The sequence below is a fragment of the Ranitomeya imitator genome, chromosome 2, assembly GCF_032444005.1.
Source record: "Ranitomeya imitator isolate aRanImi1 chromosome 2, aRanImi1.pri, whole genome shotgun sequence".
In the NCBI taxonomy this organism is placed as follows: Eukaryota; Metazoa; Chordata; class Amphibia; order Anura; family Dendrobatidae; genus Ranitomeya; species Ranitomeya imitator.
The window spans coordinates 694,963,250-694,989,668 of record NC_091283.1 but is presented as its reverse complement, the minus strand read 5'-3'; the positions used below and the strand labels follow the sequence as shown (position 1 = coordinate 694,989,668).

General features: G+C 41.2%; 1 protein-coding gene across 1 annotated transcript in view; it reads left to right on the top strand.

Moving 5' to 3' along the window:
• ZCCHC24 (zinc finger CCHC-type containing 24) overlaps positions 1–26,419 on the top strand; it is a 376,575-nt gene that overhangs the window by 320,010 nt on the left and 30,146 nt on the right. Inside the window, exon 3 of the mRNA XM_069753092.1 lies at positions 11,179–11,343. Coding sequence (XP_069609193.1) covers positions 11,179–11,343 — 165 coding nt within the window. The remainder of the gene's footprint in view (positions 1–11,178; positions 11,344–26,419) is intronic.

Below are 26,419 nucleotides of genomic sequence, written 5' to 3'. Positions count from 1 at the left end.
ACAGCGGCATGTGTAATTTTTGTCCCTGCCTTCTCTTGCACTGAGCTCACTCTCTATGGATATTTTATTCCATACTCTCTTATCTGGGATTCCCGAGAGGCGGTGCACATTCATTAGCCGTCATTCCTCCGTACAATTCCGACGGCGCCTTCTTGGGTCCTGCATGCTTTCCACATGCGGTCCTCTTGGCCCAAGTCAGGAAGTGTCCTTCTGTCACGGAGTATTTTGATGGCCGCATGCGCCATGGATCCCTCGCAGGACTTCCGCCCAGCGATTTTGGTTTCTCCACTGCCTGCACGGTTATTGGCTTCGGCCCCCCTTTAGTCACGCCCCCGAAAGAAACAGAGGGCGAAACGCGTGTCGGGGTGCCAGAGGAGAACATCCTTTACACCTTTTCCACGGTCCTTTTACTTATCCAGTGACCTTGGGTAAGGCAATATCTCGGGCTTATTAGTATGCACTTGTGTGGACAAGCTTTGACTATCAGACTATTTTAGCTCTCATACTAGGACGGATTAGTTATATGGTTATTGGGATGCTGTTTGGCACCTTTCATGCTTTTTTTGATCCATGTGCTTTAGTTGTGATTATTGCTATATATTCAACATTGTTGCACATACTGGTTAAGCATCGTCAATTCTAATTTTCCTTTTCCCTTGCATATTAGATTATTTGATCTACATGTGTAGGGTCTTTATTGAATGTTCCCCTCTCATTTGGGGTATTTGTGTTAATTATTGAAGTGGCCTTTTGGATCTTTTATATAATATTAATAAATGATATATTTTAAACTATTTCTTTATTGGTGGGCTTCATTGAGTCAGCAGCTTAATTGCTGCTGCGTTGGTTGTATCTGCTTCTAACAGCAGCATTTGGAGCTAGATCTGATCACTGTTCTCATTGACAAATGATCTTGTCAATCTTTGAAAGCTGTGTTTAACCATCGCAATCCACATGGGACATCGATTTTGAGGCCATTGCCCCCCACCTCTCCTCCTGCGATGTGATTACAAATTCCACCACTAAGGGATTTCAAAATAAAGTGAAATGTAAAAAAGTTTTAAAAATAAAAAAATTTATATTTCATGCGCCCCCATTTCCCCATAGAAAAATTAAGAATTAAAAAAATGAAAGTCCAATCTAACAATATATAATTTCTTTTACCCAGAAGATAAAAGAAATTTAAAAAATGCAGAATTACCTCTTTTCAGATGCTGCACTTTGCCCAAAAAATGCAATAAAAAGTGATCAAAACACCATATGTACACAAAATGTAAAAAATAAATCCTCCCACAGCTACATCAATGGAAAAGAAATAAATACTTACAGAAAAGTGTAAAAAAATGTAAACCATTAAAATAATGAGGAAAAACTGTTCAAGTTTTGTATCATTGGAATTGTATGACATGGAAAATAATAGTGCCGGGTATTTTTTTTTCATGAATGACATAAAAAACAAAACTTCAAAAGTAATGACACCATTTTATGGAATTACATTTTTTCACCATTCCTCCTAATTTGGATTTTTTTTCTGTTTTTCAGTAAATTAGATTGAAAAATGAATTTTGCCATTCCAAACTGGAACTTGTGTCTCACACCTTATAACTCTCCTATGGCTATGTCTAAGGGTATTTTTATGTTTGAATAATCTTGTATATTTGTAGTAGAATCTGTGGCAGAAATTCATCGTCTGATTTCTGCCATAGACTTACATTTTGAGCTGCCACGGGTCTGTATATCAATTAGCCCCATTCAGTGGAGTAAACATGGTGGCTAGATGAACTGTATTACGGGTTTCTCTTTGCAAACGCATTTTGTGGCTGATTTACAAAATTTTATAACAAAATCTACATAAAAACCTGTATGAGTGTAACCTAATAGTACCATTTAAAATGTGCATTCCGTATACAGTCATGGCCAAAAGTGTTGGCACCCTTGAGATTGTTCCAGGAAATTAAGTATTTCTCCCAGAAAATTATTTCAATTACACGTTTTATTATACAGATGTTTTGTTTCTTTGTCTTACTGGAACAACAGAAAAAAACCGAAAAAGGGCAAATTGGAAATAATTTCATGCTAAACCCCAAAACTAGGCCTGACAAAATAGTTGGCACCCTTCCAAAATTGTGTGTAGACTGCAGTTTGCCCAAGATGTACGTGAGTAAGCAAAAATCCTTCCGGAAAAGCATCTTGTGGACAGATGAGACTGAGATAGAGCTTTTTGTTAAAACACATCATTCTAGTGTTTACCGAAAACAGAATGAAGCCTACAAATTAAATAACACAGTATTGTTAAATATTAATTATTACCGTAATTGAATTATTCTTATTCTGTACTGAGCACATTGCTTCTTGTGGACACTGTTGTGAATTCTGTTGTCAAGCTCCCTCCTGTGGTCATGAATAGTACTTCGGCTGGTTCTGTCCATGGGCTTCCTCTGGTGGTTGTGAGTGGAGCTGCGGCTTCTGAGTTTCCTTCCACAGGTGACGAGGTTAATTCGTTAGCTGGCTGCTCTATTTAACTCCACTTAGATCATTGCTCTATGCCACCTGTCAATGTTCCAGTATTGGTCTAGTTCTCTCCTGGATCGTTCTTGTGACCTGTCTTCCCAGCAGAAGCTAAGTTCCTGCTTGTTTTTCTCTGGTTTGCTATTTTTCTGTTCAGCTTGCTATTTTGATTTTTTTTGTCTTGCTTGCAGGAAGCTCTGGGACGCAGAGGGAGCGCCTCCACACCGTGAGTCGGTGTGGAGGGTCTTTTTGCGCCTTCTGCGTGGTCTTTTTGTAGTTTTTTGTGCTGACCGCAAAGTTACCTTTCCTATCCTCTGTCTGTTCAGTAAGTCGGGCCTCACTTTGCTAAATCTATTTCATCTCTGTGTTTGTAATTTTCATCTTTACTCACAGTCATTATATGTGGGGGGCTGCCTTTTCCTTTGGGGAATTTCTCTGAGGCAAGGTAGGCTTTATTTTTCTATCTCTAGGGCTAGCTAGTTTCTTAGGCTGTGTCGAGTTGCATAGGGAGCGTTAGGAGCAATCCACGGCTATTTCTAGTGTGTGTGATAGGATTAGGGATTGCGGTCAGCAGAGTTCCCACGTCTCAGAGCTCGTCCTATATTATTAGTAACTATCAGGTCATTCCGTGTGCTCTTAACCACCAGGTCCATTATTGTCCTTACCACCAGGTCATAACAGGACACTACCAAAAGCTATTTCTGTGTATGTAGCTCAGAGCATAAGTTATCACCATATACAGAGAACACGTGATTTGTGCTGGACATATAAATAACATCTCTAAGGAGGGTGGGGGGCTTTTTGTCACGTGGGGGTTGCCACCTCCTGCTTCACCATCATTCTCCATGGACATGAGACAAGACACGAGGAACAAGAGCCGGTATCCATGATGACCTTCAAACTTCACACAGACAGACGACTTTTACCATTCAAACTTTGGGAAAGATGAGTATCAAGTGCTGATATCTACACATGGACAATCTGTTTTATGTCTTGCTGCAATGTGGTTTTCCTGTAGATAATTCAATAAACCACTATACTTTTCATCAGAATATTATGACATTTTTCTTTTAAGAGTAAGCACCTGGTGAATAGTCCTGATTAAATATATGTGCGAAATAATAATTTTTAACATACCTAAAGTCAAACATGGTAGAGCTTCAAAGATGTTTTGGGGTTGTTTTGCTGCCTCTGGCACTGGATACCTTGACCGTGTGCAAGGCATCATGAAATCTGGGCACTATATTGCGACCAAAAATCCTTTGGTAATCTTCAGTGTCAGAAAGCTGGGTTTGCGTCTTAGGTCATTGGTCTTTCAGCAGGACAATGACCCCAAACATATTTCAAGAAGCACCCAAAAATGGATGGAAACAAAGCACTGGAGAGTTCAGAAGTGGCCAGCAATGAGTCCGGATCTAAATCCCTTTGGTCACCTGTGGAAAGATCTTAAAAACACTGTTTGGAAAAGGCGCCCTTTTGAAAGTCCTGTAGCAGGTTGCAAAAGAAGAGCTATTCAAAGTTTTAGTTGATAGGTGTAAGAAACTTGTTGATGATTACAGGAAGCGATTGATTTCAATTATTTATTCCAAAGGGTGTGCAGTCAAATATTAAGACAAAGGAAATAAACATGTGCATAACAAAACATGTGTAATTGCAATGATTTTCTGGGAGAAATGCTTCATTTTCTTGAACAATTTCAGTGGTGCCAACACCTTCGGCCATGACTGTATATACTCCAGTGGACCTCCAAAAAATCAATTGCTAGCCCTTTACATACATCTACACATGATAAATGTATTCCTTAATGTTAACACCAGAATGATCCTCTCGCATGTCCAAACAATGCCATAGGAAAAATCTATTATTTTACATGATTGAATATCATGCAGTTTTGGATGCTGCTCAAAACCTCAAACATTTTGGCACATTACTGACTGTTATCCAATAAATGAGCCACAAAGAGAAGTGAATAACAATTTTGCTGTTTTGTTCTATTTCCCAGTTATTAACTCCTTATGTTTAGGCATTTTAAAAAGAGCTATCATCAGGAAATTACCTATTGTTTAAATTAGGCTCTTGTGCTACATGTATTTGTTTTTTTATTGTGGCATTGGTTTTTTTTAAATTATAAAATTTATATCTTACAATTTTCACACTGGCCATTCAAGCATTTTTAGACTCATACTTGCTGTCCTTTTAGGAAGACTTTTCAGCAAGGCTCCTTATCAGCAGAGGCAAGATTATAATGCTGGCTAACACCTTTATACACAGCTTTGTGTTGTCCGAACTGAAAAAACGTCCATGGACTATGCGTCTCAGATGAGTTCTCTCTACCGTGATGCTGTAGACTGGCAGGTGTCTCCCTGTGTACACATATTTTATGTCACAATCTATATATATAATCGTCTAAGGTCCACTTTCGTCTGTTTGTCTGTCACAGAAATCCCGCTGGGCGCGACCAATCAGCGACAGGCACAGTCAGGTCGTAAATTGGCCCCTCCCTACTCCCCTCCAGTCAGTGCCCCTCCATACTCCCCTCCAGTCAGCGCCCACATAGTGTTTTAGCAGTCCGTTAAACGGACTGCGTTACACCAAGGCATAACGTGGTGTAACGCAGTCCGTTAACGCTGCCATTAACCCTGTAAGTGTGACCAAGTTTTTACTATTGATGCTGCCTATGCAACTACGCTGCTCCTCGCGAAGCTCCGGTCCCAACAATGCATTACGGCAATGACCCCAGATGACGTAGCAGTCTCGCCAGACTGGTACATCATCACGGGTTATTGCCGCAAGGGATTACTGGGAACAGACCGTTGCAAGGAGCATCGCTAAATGCCTGGGCTGGATCCCGGGGCCGCCGGAAGGTGAGTATATTACTATTTTTTACTTTACTTCTTTTAACAGGGATATGGTGCCCACATTGCTATATACAGTCATGGCCAAAATTTTTGAGAATGACACCAAAATTATATTTTCACATGATCTGCTGCCCTCTGGTTTTTATTAGTGTTTGTCTGATGTTTATATCACATACAGAAATATAATTGCAATCATATTATGAGTACCAATAGGTTATATTGACAGTTAGAATGAGTTAATGCGGCAAGTCAATATTAGCAGTGTTGACCCTTCTTCTTCAAGACCTCTGCAATTCTCCCTGGCAAGCTCTCAATCAACTTCTGGACCAAATCCTGACTGATAGCAGTCCATTCTTGCATAATCAATGCTTGCATTTTGCCAGAATTTGTTGGTTTTTGTTTGTCCACCCGTCTCTTGATGATTGACCACAAGTTCTCAATGGGATTAAGATCTGGGGAGTTTCCAGGCCATGGACCCAAAATCTCTATGTTTTGTTCCATGAGCCATTTAGTTATCACCTTTGCTTTATGGCATGGTGCTCCATCATGCTGGAAAAGGCATTGTTGGGCGCCAAACTGCTCTTGGACGGTTGGGAGAAGTTGCTCTTGGAGGACATTCTGGTACCATTCTTTATTCATGGCTGTGTTTTTAGACAAGACTGTGAGTGAGCCAATTCCCTTGGCTGAGAAGCAACCCCACACATGAATGGTTTCAGGATGCTTTACAGTTGGCATGAGACAAGACTGGTGGTAGCGCTCACCTCTTCTTCTCCGAATAAGCTGTTTTCCAGATGTCCCAAATAATCGAAAAGGGGATTTATCAGAGAAAATGACTTTGCCCCAGTCCTCAGCAGTCCACTCCCTGTACCTTTTGCAGAATATCAGTCCGTCCCTGATGTTTTTTCTGGAGAGAAGTGGCTTCTTTTCTGCCCTTCTTGAAACCAGGCCTTGCTCAAAGAGTCTCCGCCTCACAGTGCGTGCAGAAGCACTCACACCAGCCTGCTGCCATTCCTGAGCAAGCTCGGCACTGCTGGCAGTCCGATCCCGTAGCTGAAACAGTTTTAAGATACGGTCCTGGCGCTTGCTGGTCTTTCTTGGGCACCCTGGAGCCTTTTTGACAACAATGGGAGCTCTCTCCTTGAAGTTCTTGATGATGCGATAGATTGTTGACTGAGGTGCAATCTTTGTAGCTGCGATACTCTTCCCTGTTAGGCCATTTTTGTGCAGTGCAATGATGGCTGCACGTGTTTCTTTAGAGATAACCATGGTTAACTGAAGAGAAACAATGATACCAAGCATCAGCCTCCTTTTAAAGTGTCCAGTGATGTCATTCTTACTTAATCATGACTGACTGCCAGCCCTGTCCTCATCAACACCCACACCTGTGTTAATGGATCAATCACTAAAACGATGTTAGCTGCTCCTTTTAAGGCAGGACTGCAATGATGTTGAAATGTGTTTTGGGGGTTAAAGTTCATTTTCTGGGCAAATATTGACTTTGCAAATACAGTAATTGCTGTTAAGCTGATCACTTCGACATTCAGGAGTATATGCAAATTGCCATTAGACAAAATGAAGCAGTAGACTTTGGAAAAATTAATATTTGTCTCATTCTCAAAATTTTTGTCCATGACTGTACTGCGTGGGCTGTGTTATATACTGCGTGGGCTGTGTTATATACTGCATGGGCTATGCTATATACTATGTTGCTGTGCTATATACTACGTGGGCTGTGCTATATACTACGTGGCTGTGCAATATACTACGTGGCTTTACTATATACTATGTGGGCTGTGCTATAAACTACATGGCTGTGCTATATACTACGTGGCTGTGCAATATACTATGTGGCTGTGCAATATACTACGTGGTTGTGCTATATACTACATGGCTTTACTATATACTATGTGGGCTGTGCTATAAACTACATGGCTGTGCTATATACTACGTGGCTGTGCAATATACTATGTGGCTGTGCAATATACTACGTGGTTGTGCTATATACTACGTGGCTGTGTTATATACTGCGTGGCTGTTTTATATACTGCATGGGCTGTGTTGTATACTGAATCACTGTGGTATATACTAAGTGGGCTGTGCTATATACTACGTGGGCTGTGTTATATACTGCCATGGGCTGTGTTATATACTGTGTGGGCTGCATTATATGCTACGTTGCTGTGCTATATACTACATGGGCTGTGCTATATACTACGTGGGCTGTGTTATATACTGTGTGGGCTGTGCTATATACTACGTGGCTGTGCAATATACTACGTGGCTGTGCAATATACTACTTGGCTGTGCTATATGCTACGTGGCTGTGTTATATACTACGTAGCTGTGCTATATACTACGTGGCTGTGCTCTATACTACGTGGCTGTGCTCTATACTACGTGGCTGTGCTCTATACTATGTGAACTGTGTTATATGCAACGTGTGCTGTGAGACTCTTTCGACCGGGGCCCTCAAAAACCTGGAGCCCGCCCTGGCTTCACTGATTGGTTGCGCCCGGCCGGCCGCAAACAATCAGCGACAGACGCAGTCTGGCCGCGAATTGGCGCGGGATTTGAACCACGCTTCGCTAATTGGTCGCGCCCGGTCAGCCGAATCCTGTGTATTCATTGCATTATTCTGAAATCTTCATAAACAAACTACATACATATTCTAGAATACCCGATGCGTTAGAATCGGGCCACCATCTAGTATAAGAATAATGTGCAATAATGTGGCCTACTCATCAGAATTGTTGTAATTGAGCCACATTGGAAGGTTTCCAAGCATGAACCGCCTTTTTAAGGTCATACCAAAGCATCTTAATCAGATTAAGGTCAGGACTTTGACAAGGTCACTCCAAAGTCTTAATTTTTGTTGTTTAAGCCATTCAGAGGTGGACTTGCTGGTGTATTTTGGATCATTGTCCCGCTGCATAACCCAAGTGCACTTCAGCTTGAGGTCACAAACAGATGGCCAGACATTCACCTTCAAGATTTTTTGGGTAGACACAGAATACATGCTTCCATTTATTACAGCAAGTCTTCCAGGTCCTGAAGCAAGAAACATCCCCAGACCATCACACGAGCACGACCACATTTTACTGTTGGTATGAAGTTCCTTTTGCCCAGTCTTTCTAATGGTGGAGTCATGAACACGGACCTTAACTGAGTCAAGTAAGGCCCGCAGAACATTGGATGTTGTTGTGGGGTCTTTTGTGACCTCTTGGATGAGTCATCGCTGTGCCCTTGGGGTAATTTTGGTCAGTCTGCCACTAATAGGAAGGTTCACCACTGTTTGATGTTTTTATAATTTTTGGATAATTGCTCTCACTGTGGTTCACTGGAGTCCCAAAGCTTGAGAAATGGCTTCATAACCTTTTCCAGACTGATAGATCTCAATTACTTTATTTCTCATGTGTTCCAGAATTTCGTTTGAAATTATGTCTGGCTTTTGAGGAGCTTTTGGTCTACTTCACTTTGTCAGGCAGGTCCTATTTAAGTGATTTAAGTAAGAACAGGTGTGACAGTAATCAGTCCTGGGTGTGGCTAGAGAATTTGAATTCAGCTTCCCAAAGATGTGATAAACCACAGTTAATTTATGTTTTAAAGGTGGGAGAGGGGCAATCACTTTTTCACACAGAGCCCTGTAGGTTTGCATTTATTTTTCCCTTAATAATAAAGACCTTCATTTTAAAAATGCTTGTTGTGTTTATTTGTGTTATCTTTGTCTAATATTTAAATTTGGTGATCTGAAATATTTAAGGGTGAGAAATATGCAGAAGAATTGGAAATCAGGATAGGGGTGAAAAATGTTTCACACAACTGCTTAAGGTACTTACATTATATTATCCATTTAATTTGAATAAGTCGGTAACAGAGGTATAAAGTTAAATTTTTTTTTACTTTTAGCTATATAATTTTACTTAAAATTAAAACCAACTTTCCTTGTGTTGACGGATGTTGAAGGCATACAGTTCGTTCCTTGTATACTTTGTCAGTGCTTTTTGGCAGCAGCACTAATTGGGAGTCCATGATCAAAGAACTGTCAGTACATTATTGCAATATCCAGGGAGTGATGGAGTACTGCCTCTCTGAAAACACCACAAGTGATGGAAGAGAAGCATGCAGAACCTCATTTGTGTCTATGATGTATAGTGTTAAAATCAAGAATTATACAGATGTCGTTAGAGCACTCATCCTAATGAGTGTGACCACTCTGCTCATTTGTCCATGTCTACACAACAAATATAAAAAATTAGTTGCTGAAAACAGGAATGTAAGCTTCCTTTGTATGTGCCAGTGGCAAGTATTAATTTGGAATATTTCAGAAGTTTTCTTTATGTGGTAAATTGTGTGTGTGCATGTATATATAAAACAATTATTGATTGGTCACTAATATTTTCATGTGGGATGCACAATTTCACCGTAAGCATATTCAACTGATCTAAACTGATTGGTTGCTATGCAACTTTTCTTGCTTTTCCACCATTGACTCAATAAGTATCTTTTTAGACTGAGCTTCTGAATTGTCATAGATCACATGTCCAACATCTTCTCATTATGTAGATAAAAGTTTTCTTTTAACCCCATCACGACATGCGCCTTAAATGTACTTCACATACCATGTCACTCCCTTTGATGTGGGCTCAGCCCACATCTTTCCCGCCACATGTCAGCTGTTTTGAACAGCTGATATGTGCCGCTAACAGCCACGGGTGAAATCGCGATCCACCTGCGGCTGTTAACCTGTTAAATACCGCTGTCAATCTCTGACAGCAGCAATTAATGTGAACACGTCTGAAGCGTGCCACTAATCCCACCCATTGGTGCCCATGCCACATGACCGCGGGTCACCGATGGGTTGGCATGACAACCCGGGGTCTGCAGCAGGGGTCGGCGCTCATAGCAAGTGAGCCCTGCTCTATATCGCTGCTTCTAATCTCCCATGGAGTCTATGAAAATTTAAAAAAAAAATTAAAAATTTAAAAAGTTCAAATCACCCCCCATTCAAAACAAACAATAAAATAAAAAATACACATATTTGGTATCGCCGGCGCGTTCAGAATCCTCCAATCTATTAACCTATAAAAATAATTAATCCGATTGGTAAATGGCATATAGAAAAAAAAAAGTCCAAAACACCAGAATTACGTTTTTTTGGTCGCCGCAACATTTCATTAAAATGCAATATCGAGCGATCAAAAGATTTTATCTACAACAAAACGGTATCAATAAAAATATCAGCTCGGCACGTAAAAAATAAGCTCTCACCCAACGAGATCCCGAAAAATGGAGACGCTACGGGTCTCGGAAAATGGTGCAATTTTTTTTTCAACAAACTTTGGATTTTTTTTTCAATACTTAAAAAAAAGCAACCTAGATATATTTGGTGTCTATGAACTCGTAATGACCAGGAGAATCATAATGACAAGTCAGTTGTAGCATTTAGGGAACTTGGTAATAAAAACAAAAAACAGTTGTGGAATTGCAATTTCACTGCACTTGGAATTTTTTTCCGTTTTCTAGTACATTATATGGTAAAACCCATGGTGTCGTTCAAAAGTACAACTTGTCTCGCAAAAAACAAGCTCTCACATGGCCATATTGATGGAAAAATAAAGTTACGAAGCTTGAAGCTACATGTACAATCTATGGCAATGCTTAGGTTGAATTTTAACAATGAGCATTATGGTGGGATTTATCATCCCCTCTATCACAGTTTTCTGTATCCAAGTATCACAAAATTTGTTGCAAGTGATATTTGGTAAATGTTTGCTCTTAATAATGACTTTTTTGTTTTAATTTACTTTGCTAGGCTCGTCCAAAAGGTGAAGGTCTGACCCCATATCAAGGAAAGAAAAGATGCTTTGGAGAATATAAATGTCCGAAATGCAAAAGAAAATGGATGAGTGGGAACTCCTGGGCTAATATGGGTCAAGAGTGTATAAAGTGCCACATCAATGTCTACCCTCACAAGCAGGTTGGTCATAAGTTTAAGAATTATTTGTGTTTCTTCTCTTTATATTGCTGTTTCAATCAAGATTTAGTGCAAAAACTAAGAATGTGTCTGTTATGATGTGATCACACCAAATGCTTTCAACATATACACCACACCCTTCTGTGGAGTTTTATTACACTTTTTTTTTTTACTTTCTTAAATTATGAGACAGTTTAGGACTTGGTGTTTACTTATCCATGTCTCCCAAAAGACCTGTCTTACCCCTATAGCTTTTTTGGCTTGTGGTAAACTTTGTTTTGCTAATAATACAATAGAAGAATATGCATTTAACCTGTACTATCGCTGGTCCTTCATGTGATTCACTACCACAGAACCCTGGTTATTTATTACAGGATTCTGATAATTAACATCATCACTTAAAAATGTAAGTACTAGAATAAGTAACCTAATGTAAGGATAGACATGACAGCTGGTTTCCATTTCCAGTCTTGAACGCTCAAATCCTCTGGTGATGACTAATTAAAAGGAAAACATTTTTGAGTGAACATTCAATCCCAAATTGACTAGTAATCCAAACTTTATTTTGCTATGCAAAAAAGATATGAATGTACAATTCAATTTGTACAGTAAACAATGCTACAATTTAACAGATTATAACAATGTATACTACCTGGCATATGAGTAAGGTACAGAATTTGAGAAATACAAAATAGAAGCTCCGTGCTTACTGTCTTAACCCCTTAACGACCGTCGATACGCCTTTTAATGGCGACAGTTAAGAGTACATAAACCACAGCGCTGTTAATTATATATTGTATAGTGCCCCCCACGTCAGAATTTCTGGGTAGCCGAGACCCCAGAAAACATGATTTGGGTTGGTTTTTACCGACCCCTGTGTTGCGATTGCCGTTATTAACGGTATAACAGTGACCGTGAAAAAAAAAATTCAGATTTTCCATCTAATTTGTCTTTCATCGCACATTAGATACCTCCGTTGTCCCCCCCCCCCTCCCGTGATGTTCCCGCCAGCGTCTACTTCCGGGAGAAATGGCGGGCGCATGCGCAGTGCGCCTGCCGAGATCTATGTGCCGGCACCCGGCAACAATAGGAAGTTGTTCCTATTGGTTCATTTTGTTCACTGTGAGGGTCTATCACAGTGATCAAAATAAAAAAAATAGTAAATTAAACCCCCTTTTATCACCCCCTTAGTTAGGGAAAGATAATAAAATAAAAAATTTATATTTATTTCCATTTTTCCATTAGGGTTAGAGTTGGGCTAAAGTGAGTTGGGCTAAAGTGAGTTGGGCTAAAGTGAGTTGGGGTAAAATTAGGGTTATGGTTGGGCTAAAGTGAGTTGGGCTAAAGTTATGGTTAGGGCTAGGGTTAGGGCTGGGGTTAGAGTTGAGATTATGGTTAGGGGTGTGTTGGGGTTAGGTTTATGGTTAGGGTTATGGTTAGGGTTGGGATTAGGGTTAGGGGTGTGTTGGAGTTAGGGTTGTGGTTAGGGTTATGGTTAGGGTTGGGATTAGGGTTAGGGTTAGAGTTAGAATTGGGGGGTTTCCACTGTTTAGGTACATCAGGGGGTCTCAAAACGCGACATGGCACGAGAACCTGCATCAAAGCGGGGGTACTGACCTCGGATGTACTATTCCGTCCGAGGTCAGAAAGGGGTTAAATTGAATCTATACATAAATCAAAGCAGCATATCTGGATGGTAGACCAGAGCCGTTAATTCGTAGAGCCCATATTTTTTCAACTTTGGAGATGGCCTTCCTTTTCCAATATATATATTTTTTCTAGATTTCATAACCAATTTATCTTATTTATAAATTCTGTTACTGTGGGTGTCTGCTCTGATAACCAGTGCTGGGCTATCAGTTTCCTGGCCATGTATAGCATGCATGCTACCGCTATTTTGCCATATTCGACAGTGCTCAGATCTTCTATATATCCCAGTATGTATACTATTGGTGAGGGATCTGTATCACATAGTAACATAGTAACATAGTTAGTAAGGCCGAAAAAAGACATTTGTCCATCCAGTTCAGCCTATATTCCATCATAATAAATACCCAGATCTACGTCCTTCTACAGAACCTAATAATTGTATGATACAATATTGTTCTGCTCCAGGAAGACATCCAGGCCTCTCTTGAACCCCTCGATTGAGTTCGCCATCACCACCTCCTCAGGCAAGCAATTCCAGATTCTCACTGCCCTAACAGTAAAGAATCCTCTTCTATGTTGGTGGAAAAACCTTCTCTCCTCCAGACGCAAAGAATGCCCCCTTGTGCCCGTCACCTTCCTTGGTATAAACAGATCCTCAGCGAGATATTTGTATTGTCCCCTTATATACTTATACATGGTTATTAGATCGCCCCTCAGTCGTCTTTTTTCTAGACTAAATAATCCTAATTTCGCTAATCTATCTGGGTATTGTAGTTCTCCCATCCCCTTTATTAATTTTGTTGCCCTCCTTTGTACTCTCTCTAGTTCCATTATATCCTTCCTGAGCACCGGTGCCCAAAACTGGACACAGTACTCCATGTGCGGTCTAACTAGGGATTTGTACAGAGGCAGTATAATGCTCTCATCATGTGTATCCAGACCTCTTTTAATGCACCCCATGATCCTGTTTGCCTTGGCAGCTGCTGCCTGGCACTGGCTGCTCCAGGTAAGTTTATCATTAACTAGGATCCCCAAGTCCTTCTCCCTGTCAGATTTACCCAGTGATTTCCCGTTCAGTGTGTAATGGTGATATTGATTCCCTCTTCCCATGTGTATAACCTTACATTTATCATTGTTAAACCTCATCTGCCACCTTTCAGCCCAAGTTTCCAACTTATCCAGATCCATCTGTAGCAGAATACTATCTTCTCTTGTATTAACTGCTTTACATAGTTTTGTATCATCTGCAAATATCGACTGAGTATGTTCTATTAATGATCGCTATTACACCCCTCCAGAAAGTTTCCAAAGCGGAGCATGACCATATCATATGAAGCATGTTAGCCTGGGATGTTTTACATCTTGCACATAGGGAGTCTGGTCGAAACCCTATATCATGGAGAAATTGGGGTGTTCTATATATCTGGTGTAGTACCTGTAAGTGAGAGAATCTATGGGATTCACTCTAAGACAGCTGTGGAACTCTTTCCAGTATTTCTCTTTCAATAGGGCCTATCATGCACTCCCATTTTTTTTTTTTGACCGTATGGGGTGTTTTGTTAATACAAGGTCCAAAAATTACCTATAAAGTAATGAAATTAGTCTCCAGAGTTATGTGAGCTGGCTATTCTCTGTATTATATCATTTTTCGTCACTCCGTTATTTAGGACAAGACCCTCTGCCTGATATGCATGTCGTAACTGAAGATACTTAAAAAATTCCATGTTGGGTAGTCCATATTCATTTGTATTTGTGAGAACTACTTGAGTGAATCTTCCACTAAAACATGTGTAAATCTTTCTACTACTTTTAGAATCCAATTTTTAAACCCTTTCAAATTATATAGATTAGGGAGCATTGGCGTTTCCCACAGTGATGTAAATTGTGAAATTCTTTGTATACCCTGTAGTTTCTTCACCGTCCCTCAAAGTTTGTGTACTAATGGTGTAGTTGGGGTTTTACAAGAGGGTATCTTAAATTTGTGAGCCTCCAATGTTTCGTAGAGTCTGAGTGATTTAAAATATTATTTGAGTAGTAGACATTGAACTTCCCCTCCCCCTCCAGGGTCGTCCCACCCACGAATGTGCTGGAGCTGAGCTGCCATGTAATAAACCCATAGTCTTGGGACTGCAAGGCCACCCATTGTTTTATCGCTTTGTAGTTTAATTCTTGGAATTGTCTTCCCCAGATTACGTCCTTGAACATGCCATTAACTTTAAGGAAGTATCTACTGGCCAATAAAATTGGAGCATTATGCAACTCATATAGCTATTATGGCATCCAGATAATCTTGACCAAATTAGCGCAACCCACAACTGACAGTGGTTGTTTAGACCACGTGTCCAATTTACATTTGAGTCTCGCCAGTATTAGGTAGAGGTTAAGTTTCTCATAGTCAGTAATTTTAGATGTTACATTAATACCTAGATATTTAAATTCAGTGACCTCTTGTAAGCCAGAATCAGTATAGTGAGGTGCATTAATGTTCCCTTTATCCATTAGAAGCAATACCGACTCACTCCAATTAAACACCAAACCTGAATATTTCCTAAACTTGTCAACTGTCTCTATAGCTACAGGTAATGTTTTGGAGGCTTTGGCCAAAAATAGTAGAGTATCGTCAGCATATATCGTAATTTTCTCCTCTATATTCCCTCTGCAAAATCCCACTACTCCAGGGTGCTTCCTAATAATCACAGCTAGTGGTTCAATGGCTAATGCGAACAGTAGGGGGGACAGAGGGCAACCCTGCCGTGTACCCCTTCCCAGTTAAAAGGCTGATGTAAGACGCCCGTTTATCCTTAATCGTGCCATTGGCCTCTCATATAGTAATTTGATCCATGAAATAAATCCAGCAACCATACCAAATTTATCCCAAACTACCCATAAGTATTCCCATTCAACAGAGTCAAATGCTTTAGGATCATGTGTTCACTTGACGCTGCTATCTCCTGCATTATCCACTAGTATCTGTAGATTAAGAAATAATCTACGGATGTTAATGGCTGTAGACTAGTGATGAGCGAGTGTACTCGTTGCTCGTGTTTTCTTGAGCACGCTCGGGGGGTCTCCGAGTATTTATGACTTCTCTTTATGACTGCTCGGAGATTTAGTTTTCATCGGGCAGCTGAGTGATTTACATCTGTTAGCTTGCTTGATTACATCTGGGGATTCCATAGCAACTAGGCAGCCCCCACATGTACTCTGCCTGGCTCATAGCTGTAAATCATTCAGCTGCCTTGATGAAAACTAAATCTCTGAGCAGTCATAAATACTCAGAGGTCACCAGAGCGTGCTCGGCAAAACCAGAGCAACGAGTACACTCTCTCATCACTACTGTAGACCTTTTGCTATAATTTTCACATCCGTAGGTAGCAAAGATGTAGGCCTATAGGAATCGGGAATCAATGGATCCTTGCCTGGTTTGAGTATAACGACAATAACTGCTTCTCTCATTGATAGGGGCAAAGTGCGTTCCTTGGCTGCCTCTTGGAAGGTGCACAACAATTGAGGTAGTAATACATCCCCAAATTTATTGTATATTTCCACAGGGAACCCATCCAACCCCAGTGATTTATTATTGGCCATTGATATTGTGGCCATTTGTAGCTCCTCTATATACAGGGGACTATTTAAGTATTTTAATCCTCTTCAGAGATAGCTGGAAGATCAATCCCCTCCAGATAAGACAGGATTTGATTTCTGCTAAACTGCATTTTGGTTCAGTATAAGTCCTGATAAAATTTTCTGAAAATATTTGAGATTTGATTGGGCTGATTAACCATTGCACCTTCCTTATTTTTAAAGGTTTTTCATGAGTTTTTATTCTAAAAATTAAATAACATAGTTACATAGTTATTAAAGTTGAAGGAAAACTTTAAGTCCATCTAGTTCAACCCATAGCCTAACCTAACTTGCCCTAACCTGTTGATCCAGAGGAAGGCAAAAAAAACCCATGTGGCAAAGAATAAGCTCCACCTTGGGGAAAAAAATTCCTTCCCGACTCCACATACGGCAATCAGACTAGTTCCCTGGATCAACGCCCTATCAAGGAATCTAGTGTATATACCCTGCAACATTATACTTTTCCAGAAATGTATCCAGTCCCCTCTTAAATTTAAGTAATGAATCACTCATTACAACATCATACGGCAGAGAGTTCAATAGTCTCACTGCTCTTACAGTAAAGAATCCGCGTCTGTTATTATGCTTAAACCTTTTTTCCTCCAAACGTAGAGGATGCCCCCTTGTCCCTGTTTCAGGTCTATGATTAAAAAGATCATCAGAAAGGTCTTTGTACTGTCCCCTCATATATTTATACATTAACATAAGATCACCCCTTAGTCTTCGTTTTTCCAAACTAAATAGCCCCAAGTGTAATAACCTATCTTGGTATTGCAGATCCCCCAGTCCTCTAATAACCTTGGTCGCTCTTCTCTGCACCCGCTCCAGTTCAGCTATGTCTTTCTTATACACCGGAGACCAGAACTGTGCACAGTGTTCTAAATGTGGTCGAACAAGTGACTTGTATAGAGGTAAAATTATGTTCTCCTCATGAGCATCTATGCCTCTTTTAATGCATCCCATTATTTTATTTGCCTTTGTAGCAGCTGCCTGACACTGGCCACTAAATATGAGTTTGTCATCCACCCATACACCCAGGTCTTTTTCATTGACGGTTTTGCCCAGAGTTTTAGAATTAAGCACATAATTATACATCTTATTACTTCTACCCAAGTGCATGACCTTACATTTATCCCCATTAAAGCTCATTTGCCATTTATCAGCCCAAGCTTCTAGTTTACATAAATCATCCTGTAATATAAAATTGTCCTCCTCTGTATTGATTACCCTGCAGAGTTTAGTGTCATCTGCAAATATTGAAATTCTACTCTGAATGCCCCCTACAAGGTCATTAATAAATATGTTAAAAAGAAGAGGGCCCAGTACTGACCCCTGTGGTACCCCACTGCTAACCGCTACCTAGTCCGAGTGTGCTCCATTAATACCCACCCTTTGTTTCCTATCCCTGAGCCAGCTCTCAACCCACTTACACATATTTTCCCCCATCCCCATTATTCTCATTTTATGTATCAACCTTTTGTGTGGCACCGTATCAAAAGCTTTTGAAAAGTCCATATACACTACATCTACTGGGTTCCTTTTGTCCAGTCCGGAACTTACCTCTTCATTGAAACTGATCAAATTAGTCTGACATGAACGGTCCCTAGTAAACCCGTGCTGATACTGGGTCATGAGGTTATTCCTCTTCAGATACTCCAGTATAGCATCCCTTAGAATGCCCTCCAGGATTTTACCCACAGTAGAGGTTAAGCTTACTGGCCTATAATTTCCGAGTTCAGTTTTTGTCCCCTTTTTGAATATTGGCACCACATTTGCTATACGCCAGTCCTGTGGTACAGACCATGTTATTATGGAGTCTTTAAAGATTAAAAATAATGGTCTATCAATGACTGTACTTAATTCCTGCAGTACTCGAGGCTGTATCCCATCCGGGCCCGGAGATTTGTCAATTTTAGTGATTTTTAGACGCCGCCGCACTTCCTGTTGGGTTAAGAATGTGACATTTAATAGAGAATTTTTATCACTAGTCATTTTGTCTGCCATGGGATTTTCTTGTGTAAATACTGATGAAAAAAAGTCATTTAGCATATTGGCTTTTTCCTCATCCTCATCCACCATTTCACCCAGACTATTTTTAAGGGGGCCAACACTATCATTTTTTAGTTTCTTACTATTTACGTAGTTGAAGAATATTTTGGGATTATTTTTACTCTCTCTGGCAATGAGTCTCTCTGTCTCAATCTTTGCTGCCTTGATTTGCTTTTACAGAATTTATTTAATTTTTTGTATTTATTTAATGCCTCCTCACTACCTACTTCCTTTAATTCTCTAAATGCTTTCTTTTTGTCACTTATTGCTCCCCTTACAGCTCTATTTAGCCATATTGGTTTCCTCCTATTTCTAGTATGTTTATTCCCATACGGTATATACTGTGCACAGGTCCTATCCAGGATGCTAATAAATGTCTCCCATTTTCTTTGTGTATTTTTGTGTCTCAGGATATCGTCCCGTTTAATTGCACCAAGATCCTCTCTCATCCGTTGGAAATTTGCCCTCCTGAAGTTTAGTGTCCTTGTAACCCCTCTATTACACATCTTTTTAAAGGATAGATGAAAGCTTATTATTTTGTGATCGCTATTTCCCAAGTAACCCCCAACCCTAATATTTGCTATGCGGTCTGGCCTGTTGGTTAATATTAGGTCTAGCAGTGCCCCCCTTCTTATTGGGTCCTGAACCAGCTGTGAAAGGTAATTGTCTCTCACAGTTGTCAAAAACCGATTACCTTTGCTGGAACTGCAGGTTTCTGTTCCCCAGTCTATTTCAGGGTAGTTGAAGTCCCCCATAATAATGACTTCTCCTTGAGTCGCAGCTTCATCTATTTGCTTTACGAGGATATTTTCCATTGCTTCCATTATTTTTGGAGATTTATAACAAACCCCTATCAGTAATTTATTATTTTTTCCCCCTCCCCTTATCTCCACCCACAGGGATTCTACATTTTCATTAAATTCAACTATATTATCACGCCGGATGGGTTTTAAGGACGATTTTACATATAGACACACCCCTCCCCCTCGCTTATCTGTACGGTCATTTCTGAACAGGCTATAGCCCTGCAAGTTAACAGCCCAGTCATGGCTCTCATCCAGCCACGTTTCAGATATCCCCGCCATGTCATAATTATGCTCCAACAACATTAGTTCTAATTCGTCCATTTTGTTGGCGAGGCTTCTGGCATTAGTATACATGCACTTGATGTTCCTCTCCGTACCTCTACTATTTCTTAAATTATTAACTGTTCTAACCCCACCCCCCATGCCAAAGCCACCCCCAACTTCCTTATTTGTGCCCAGGTCTCCGTCTGCACTATCTTCCCCTCCTATAAATTGAATACCCTCCCCGCCAATCCCTAGTTTAAACAATCCTCCAACCTTCTAGCCATTTTCTCCCCCAGCACAGCTGCACCTTCCCCATTGAGGTGCAGTCCCTCCCTAGCGTAGAGCCTGTAGCCAACTGAGAAGTCGGCCCAGTTCTGCAGGAACCCAAACCCCTCCTTCCTACACCAATTCTTGAGCCACTTATTAACCTCCCTAATCTCCCGTTGCCTCTCTGGCGTGGCACGTGGTACAGGGAGTATTCCGGAGAATACCACATTGGAGGTCCTTGCTTTCAGCTTGCAGCCTAATTCCCTGAAATCATCTTTAAGGACCTTCCACCTACCTCTAACTTTGTCATTTGTGCCAATGTGCACCATGACCGCTGGGTCCTGACCAGCCCCTCCCAGTAATCTGTCCACCCGATCAGCGATGTGTCGGACTCGAGCGCCAGGTAGGCAGCACACCGTTCGACGATCCCTGTCTTTGTGACAGATTGCCCTATCTGTTCCCCTAATAATTGAGTCCCCCACTACCAGCACCTGTCTGGCCTGCCCTGCTCTCCTATTTCCCTCCTTACTGGAGCAGTCACTCCCCCGGCTTTCAGAGGACATGCCTGGCTGCAGCAGTGCTACCCCTGTACTGGCACCCCCCTCATCTGCCAACTTAGCAAACTTATTGGGGTGTTCCAGATCAGGACTAGCCTCCCTGGCACTCTTCCCTCTACCCCGCTTCCTAACTGTCACCCAGCTTGCTACTTCACCGTCCTGCAGCTCCATCCTACCATCCCCCCCCTCATCTGTCCCATTGAGCGTCTGCTCCGTGAGCAGAAGACTCCTCTCCATATTGTCAATGGATCTCAGTGTTGCCAGCTGCACATTTAGAGTCAGAATCTGGGTTTCCAAATGCACAACGTGCTCACATCTCGCACAGCAGTATGCACCCTCGATCGGCTGCTCAAGGACTGCATACATGTGGCAAGATGTGCACTGGATGGCATTAACAAGAGTGGAGCACATTTCCTAATGGGGATTGCACCAGACAGAAAAGTTAAATAATAAAAAAAAAAAAAAAAAAATCCAAAGTATTAATAAGAAACAGACAGCAATTCAGCAATTCCTCCCTTGGAAACTCCCTGAATCCAAAGTCACTGAATCAAGTCACACTCACCGCCGTCCACACTTACGCTCTGGTCACACTCAGCTCGCTCACACTCGCTATGCTGAAGATTTATAGATTTTTTTTTTCTAGTTCCCCTCAACAGCAATCAACCTTGCTGTTAAAATGCACTTCCAAAAAGGACTTGAGCCCCAAACAGCTGCCCTTTATAAACCCTTAACTATGAGCCCCCACCCTAAGTTAACCCTTATGAATATAGCTAATCCCAATTCAGCAACTCACACCAATTCACACAGGTATTTGTTAAAGGCTTTCCAAATACCTCTTCACTGAATCACAATTCACACTTACCGCCGTCCACACTTACGCTCTGGTCACACTCAGCTCGCTCACACTCGCTATGCTGAAGAGTTATAGATTTTTTTTTTTCTAGTTCCCCTCAACAGCAATCAACCTTGCTGTTCAAATGCACTTCCAAAAAGGACTTGAGCCCCAAACAGCTGCCCCTTATAAACCCTTAACTATGAGCCCCCACCCTAAGTTAACCCTTATGAATATAGCTAATCCCAATTCAGCAACTCACACCAATTCACACAGGTATTTGTTAAAGGCTTTCCAAATACCTCTTCACTGAATCACAAGTCACACTTACCGCCGTCCACACTTACGCTCTGGTCACACTCAGCTCGCTCACACTCGCTATGCTGAAGATTTATAGATTTTTTTTTTCTAGTTCCCCTCAACAGCAATCAACCTTGCTGTTAAAATGCACTTCCAAAAAGGACTTGAGCCCCAAACAGCTGCCCCTTATAAACCCTTAACTATGAGCCCCCACCCTAAGTTAACCCTTATGAATATAGCTAATCCCAATTCAGCAACTCACACCAATTCACACAGGTATTTGTTAAAGGCTTTCCAAATACCTCTTCACTGAATCACAATTCACACTTACCGCCGTCCACACTTACGCTCTGGTCACACTCAGCTCGCTCACACTCGCTATGCTGAAGAGTTATAGATTATTTTTTTTCTAGTTCCCCTCAACAGCAATCAACCTTGCTGTTCAAATGCACTTCCAAAAAGGACTTGAGCCCCAAACAGCTGCCCCTTATAAACCCTTAACTATGAGCCCCCACCCTAAGTTAACCCTTATGAATATAGCTAATCCCAATTCAGCAACTCACACCAATTCACACAGGTATTTGTTAAAGGCTTTCCAAATACCTCTTCACTGAATCACAAGTCACACTTACCGCCGTCCACACTTACGCTCTGGTCACACTCAGCTCGCTCACACTCGCTATGCTGAAGATTTATAGATTTTTTTTTTTCTAGTTCCCCTCAACAGCAATCAACCTTGCTGTTCAAATGCACTTCCAAAAAGGACTTGAGCCCCAAACAGCTGCCCCTTATAAACCCTTAACTATGAGCCCCCACCCTAAGTTAACCCTTATGAATATAGCTAATCCCAATTCAGCAACTCACACCAATTCACACAGGTATTTGTTAAAGGCTTTCCAAATACCTCTTCACTGAATCACAAGTCACACTTACCGCCGTCCACACTTACGCTCTGGTCACACTCAGCTCGCTCACACTCGCTATGCTGAAGATTTATAGATTATTTTTTTTCTTGTTCCCCTCAACAGCAATCAACCTTGCTGTTCAAATGCACTTCCAAAAAGGACTTGAGCCCCAAACAGCTGCCCCTTATAAACCCTTAAATATGAGCCCCCACCCTAAGTTAACCCTTATGAATATAGCTAATCCCAATTCAGCAACTCACACCAATTCACACAGGTATTTGTTAAAGGCTTTCCAAATACCTCTTCACTGAATCACAAGTCACACTTACCGCCGTCCACACTTACGCTCTGGTCACACTCAGCTCGCTCACACTCGCTATGCTGAAGATTTATAGATTTTTTTTTCTAGTTCCCCTCAACAGCAATCAACCTTGCTGTTCAAATGCACTTCCAAAAATCTCCTTACTCTCTGAAGTTTTTATTTTTAAAAGGGAAGCAAACAGATGCAACCTATATATGTTAAAAAAAAATAATATACGGTACTTGCTTTAAAAGACACCAGTTTACATCAGTTTTACAACTGCAATATACACGTTTTTGTTTGCAATATAAAAACATACAGTTATCAAAACTCAAAAAAGCAGTGAAAAACAGACTGCAGTTTTTCAGTTTTTCTTTTTTTAATAAATTTGAATTACTACATTTCTGTGTTGTTTTTTTCAGTCAAGATGGGGTGCAGAGTGTACATTAATGAGAAAAAAATGAACTTTTTTGAATTTACCAAATGGCTGCAATGAAGCAAAGAGTGAAAAATTTAAAGGGGTATGAATAGTTTCCGTACCCACTGTAAATCAAGCCTGTTTTTATTGCAGTACCGCCAGAGGGCCCATAGATCAAGAGCATCTAATATCGACCTTCAGCCTTGTCCTTGATGCAGATGGATTTCTCCAGAATTTTTTTAGATTATATTATACAATGAAAGTGGTGTATATTCAAAATCTGAGCAATTTTCCATTGAGGAACATTTTTCTGAAAGTGTTCCACAATATTTAGATGCAGTTGTTCAGATTGGTGAACCGCTGACCATTTTGGCTCTGCCTCTTTAAGGCTACGTTCAGACTAGCGTTGTGCGTCGGCGACGCAACGCACAACGCACGCAAAAATGCGGCAAAACGCACGCAAAAACGCTGCGTTTTGCGACGCGTGCGTCGTTTTTTGCCGAAAATCGGACGCAAGAAAAATGCAACTTGTTGCGTTTTCTTGGTCCGACGCTTGCGGCAAAAAAGACGCATGCGTCGCACAACGCAACAAACAAAAACGCATGCGTCCCCCATGTTAAACATAGGGGCGCATGACGCGTGCGTCGCCGCTGCGTCACCCGACGCACACTAGCACAACGCTAGTCTAAACGTAGCCTAACATGTTCTTTTAATACAGTCATCGGACTTAGCTATTTTTCATCAGTACCTCTTAGGATGCTTTCATATTGTGCTTTTCTGCATGTTTGTGGGTCCCATTGGGGCTTGTGTCCTAAAGCCCCAGTTAAACGGGATTCAGATCTGTGCACAATAGACTTTAATGGTGTCAGCAGATCGAACATTCACTCTACCGGCACCATTTTATTCTATGGCCCTGTTGGCGTATACGTTCAAATCCAGTTTTCTGAGATTACAAAAAAAAGTTTTATTCCGCTCTGTAGCCACTATTATATTGTGTGTTCAGCTCAACATGAAAAAATTGGCAAAAAGTTCTCTTTAATGAATTTCAGTTGCCATGTGCAAGAGTCAAATGTACTCCAGACACTGAGCAGGGACTGGTGTAAATTTCTGCTACAGTTTACACGCTATGCTACAACCCTCAGCTAAGCTCTGCTGATTTTTCAAAGAGATATCTGAGCTGCCATAAATAATCACCAAAAGTTGCAAAATTTTAGCGCAACTGATGCTGAAATGTTTTGCTAATTTTGCAACAATTTTATGCCAGTTTTTTATGCAAGTTGTTTGATGAATTTTGCCCAGTATGCCGCTCAGTGTGGTCCAAAGCTGACTCTGCACGTTAATTGAAAATTGGTAATGTTAGACCAAATAGTCCTATTCATAAGATACTCTTGACATGTGCTATCAGGTGACAGTCAAGACACCTTCATAGACCAGGAGAGGAAGACTGGAAGAAGACAAAGATCAAATAGGTCCTTATACTGTACTAGATGGTGGCCCGATACTAATGCATCGGTTATTCTAGTATATATATGTAGTTTATTTATGAAGTTTTCAGAATAATGCAATTTATCCAAAGGATTTGGCCGGCCGTCATCAATTAGCGAAGCGTGGTTCAAATTCCGCGCCAATTCGCGGGCGGACTGCACCTGTCGCTGATTGTTCGCGGCCGGGCTTGACCAATTAGTTAAGCCGGCTCCAGGTTTTTGAGGGCCCCGAGCGAAAGAGTCTGTGGGCCCCCCTCTTTAACACATATCACGATTCATGATGCACAGATACAGTAGAGAAATATAGCACAGCCAAGTAGCATATAACACAGCCCACGTAGTATATAACACAGCCCCTGTAGTATATAGCACAGCCACGTAGTATATAGCACAGGCCACATTGTATATAGCACAGCCACGTAGTATATAGCGCAGCCACGTAGTATATAGCACAGCCACATAGTATATAGCAGAGCCACATAGTATACAGCACATCCACGTAGTATATTGCCCAGCCACGTAGTATATAACACATCCCATGTAGTATATAGCACAGCCACATAGTATATAACACAGCCCATGTATTATATAGCACAGCCACGTAGTATATAGCACAGCCACGTAGTATATTGCTCAACCACGTAGTATATAGCACAGCCCACGTAGTAAATAGCACAGACACGAAGTATATTGCCCAGCCACGTAGTATCTTGCCCAGCTACGTAGTATATTGCCCAGCCGCGTAGTATATTGCCCATCTACGTAGTATATAGCACAGCCCACGTAGTAAATAGCAGAGACACGTAGTATATTGCCCAGCCACGTAGTATATAGCACAGCCACATAGTATATTGCCCAGCCATATAATATATTGCACAGCCATGTAATATATTGCACAGCCACGTAATATATTGCACAGCCACGTAGTATATTGCACAGCCACATAATATATTGCACAGCCACGTAATATATTGCACAGCCACATATTATATTGCACAGCCATGTAATATATACCACAGCCATGTAGTATATAGCACAGCCCATATAGTATATAGCACAGAGATTTAGTATATAACACAGCCCACGCAGTATCTAACACAGCCCATGTAGTATATAGCAGTGTGGGCACCATATCCCTGTTAAAAAAGAATTAAAATAAAGAATAGTTATATACTCACCTTCCGTCGGCCCCCCGGATCCAGCCGAGACGTTTACCGATGCTCCTCGCGACGCTCCGGTCCCAAGAGTGCATTGCGGTCTCGCGAGATGATGACGTAGCGGTATCGCGAGACGGGATTTAAATCCCGCGCCAATGTCGCCGATTGGTCATGCCGGCTGGGTGCGAGCAATCAGTGAAGCAGAATTTAAATCGCGCAGCAATGTCACCGATTGGTCCCGCCGGCTGGGCGCCAGAAATCAGCGAAGCGTGATTTAAATCCCGTGGCAATGTCGCTGATTGGTCGCGCCGACTGGCCACGACCAATCAGCGAAGCGGTGGGACTGGAGCATCGCAAGCTGCCGTAAAAGCTGCTGCGGAGGCGACAGAAGGTGAGTATATAATGATTTTTTATTTTTTTATTATTTTTAACATTATATCTTTTTACTATTGATGCTGCATAGGC